This window comes from Tenebrio molitor, chromosome 9 (assembly GCF_963966145.1).
Source record: "Tenebrio molitor chromosome 9, icTenMoli1.1, whole genome shotgun sequence".
Classification (NCBI taxonomy): domain Eukaryota; kingdom Metazoa; phylum Arthropoda; class Insecta; order Coleoptera; family Tenebrionidae; genus Tenebrio; species Tenebrio molitor.
In genome coordinates this window covers 16,850,163-16,853,202 of record NC_091054.1, presented here as the reverse complement: position 1 = coordinate 16,853,202, position 3,040 = coordinate 16,850,163, and the positions used below count along the sequence as shown (strand labels likewise).

The 3,040-nt window shown below is 34.5% G+C and overlaps 1 protein-coding gene across 1 annotated transcript; it reads left to right on the top strand.

Annotated features, from left to right (window-relative positions):
- Positions 1 to 611: 611 nt before the first annotated feature.
- Positions 612 to 1,181, top strand: LOC138138976 (thermal hysteresis protein YL-1-like). The gene has a single exon (XM_069059127.1). The coding sequence runs from the start codon at positions 673 to 675 to the stop codon at positions 1,009 to 1,011; it is 339 nt and encodes a 112-aa protein (XP_068915228.1). The 5' UTR covers positions 612 to 672; the 3' UTR covers positions 1,012 to 1,181.
- Positions 1,182 to 3,040: the final 1,859 nt, after the last annotated feature.

Genomic DNA, 3,040 nt, shown 5'->3' with positions numbered 1-3,040 from the left:
CCTGGGACACTTTAGTTAACTGTGTATTCTCCATTTATAGAAACAAACACTTGATTTGATTAGTAATCCCAGATGTGGTGTTAAAGATAATACAACAGTTACTGAATTCAAAGTAATAAATGGAATCCCTACAACAAATCTTAAATTGAATTTTTCATTACACACAAATGAAATGAAATAAGCAATATAAAAAGCTTTTGATTAATGGCAGTTTGTTTCAAATTTAAAGTTTAAATATGATAACAAAAAACCAGATGTACTTATTTCATTTTCTAGTACCTACACCCTTCCAACATAATCATAATGCTCGAACTAAAAAAGGAGAATCTAGTAACAATTTTAATGAAAAAGGTAATGTTTTAGCACTTGTTTCAAAATAATGAAGAATGTCAAAAATACATTTTGATTCCTCGGCAAGACCGTTTTACAGGATCATCTATTAAGCCACATAGTTTGGAAAACAGATTAAAATCCATATTATATGAGTCATAGTTTTATTTACATAACGCAGAGAGTTTGTTGTTCCACAAAATGAACAACATGTTATTGTAATTAATAATTATTATTGTATAAAAAGATAATGAAATAATATATATATATAGTGGAGCGTAGAGCAGAATTCAGCAGTTAACCGAAGTAAACAGTGAGATAAACAACAATATTACAAAAAGTATGGCGTTCAAAACGTGTGGTTTTTCAAAAAAATGGTTAGTAATAGCAGTTATAGTTATGTGTTTGTGTACCGAGTGTTATTGCCACTGCACTGGGGGTGCTGATTGTACTAGTTGTACAGATGCATGCACTGGTTGTGGAAATTGTCCAAATGCACATACGTGTACCGATTCTAAAAATTGTGTCAAGGCAGCAACATGTACTGGATCTACAAAATGTAATACGGCCAGGACGTGTACAAACTCAAAAGACTGTTTTGAAGCCAAAACATGTACTGACTCAACCAACTGTTACAAAGCTACAGCCTGTACCAATTCAACAGGATGTCCCGGACATTAAGTTTTTCTATTGTCAACAATAATAATACACTTACTGTTATCTTAGCTAAAACATCATTGTAAGCTTACTCTGTTTTGTATCCTATCTGTCTCTTTGCCTCCCAAGGATGATAATTTTGTACTGGGAGCGAAAGGTTTATCGGACAATAATAAACTAAAATAATTGATATACTTAATTAATTTTGCTTTCGATTCCTCTGATTTCACCATATTTTATGATAAATGGTGTGTTTCCGATGAAAAATAGGATAAAACATGAATTTATCTTATTAGTTTTTATAACAGCAAAAGCAAGCATATCTTTTAGATATAGCTGTTCCAAATTCACACAATATAACATAGACATATAATACCGGGTGAGATGAGTTTTATCGTCAGCACGATTAACCCTATTAAAAAATTAGTACAAATTAAGAAACTTTAGGGTTACATTCCCTTGACATAAGACTTCAAATGTGTGTAATCAATTTTCACTTATCACTAAATTCAGAGCCATAAAATTTAAAAAATCGATTTTGAGCAAAAAAAATTTTTTTTCGTACACGCTCATAATTCACAATTAATTCAAAGAACACATTTACGAAATTCGCATCAAAATAAAATTATTAGTTTTTGAATTATTCCAATTTTAACATTAAGAGCGAAAAATGACCAAGATTTACAACTGCAGTGTCATAAATAAATATCTCATTGTTGGGAACATCTGTTGACCACTTTTCTATTAATTCTTAAGTCCCTAAAGGGTATCATAAATAACCTACGTCAACTTCTTTTGTGGAACTGACCGTCCAATTTAATAATAAATCATAGCTAAATTTTAGGCTTTAATATCAATTTCCACTTATTTCAAAAACCGGTGATGTTTTCATGATTTCAATGATATCAAATTTTTCCTGAATGTTTGAAAGGACTCTCAGTGAAAAATTATGTAAATTAATGTAGCAGTTATTGAATTAAAACAAAATCTTTACCTGTTTTATTAAAAATTTTGAAATTTTTACAGACTGTTCTAGAGTGATACATAATCATTCCTGAATTTTTTGAGAATTTTAAATTGATTCGAAGTGAATGTTTTCGCACTGACGATAAAACTCATCTCACCCGGTACAAAAATTAATAAATATTTAGAACTCTCCGTTGCTATGAGAAATCTTTGGTGTTTAAAAAAAATTTCGATTTTACCATTTATAATTTCAGCAACAGGAATAGTACCGCAATCTCTTTTTAAAAATTTAAAAATTTTGGACTTAGAGAAGACATTGGTGGTTGAAATTCAAAAAGGTATATTATTATACTCATGTCACATCGTGAGGAAGTTCCTTAACATTGACACATAACATAAAACACAAAAAAGTCAAAATGTGGAGGCAAGATGCCGGTAATTATGTTGATAAGCACTGCACAATTACTTGATAGTATTATCCGTAACAGTGTATGTACTCCGGCAAAATTGCCTTGCCGCCGGGTGGAGGTGGAATAAGAGTGTTACGATTTAAATTTCGCCGTAAATCGTAATTTCTAGAAGGTTCGCGAACGTTCCAGAACGGGCTCTCGGACCCCGACTTCCGGTACCGGTCGCGACGAATTTGCGAGAGAAGGGGCAAAAAGTATAAAAGGTGGAACCGACGCCATTTTAGAGGTTCACGACCGTAGCTCCGTGTGTGTGTGTTTATGCTCAAAGGGGGGAGATTAGGGGGTATTTTCCCAGTGCAACAGGTGTTGGCAAACCCGTGAAGGAAGACCGAATCGGCTGGAAGAGTCGTCCAGAGGGAACTCCAACCGTATGCTGCGGCGGATCTAGGCTTCATCCACGAGGGTCCACGACCCTACGCTTCGGCGGATCAAATTTCGCCACCTTGTTGGGCCGCAGTCATCCCCCAGGATCCTTCCAGAGAGCCGGACCTCACTCCGGACAGTCCTCGGCCGGGAATCCTGAAATCCAGGAACCGTAACTATCTGGCAAGGTCACTCAGCCTCATTTTCTTCGTCCGCCATTTTGGCAAATTTCTTTTAAACAGTTTACGTTATCA

Coding starts and splice junctions, on each gene's coding strand:
- LOC138138976 (XM_069059127.1), top strand. CDS start 673: ATGGCGTTCAAAACGTGTGGTTTTTCAAAAAAATGGTTAGTAATAGCA.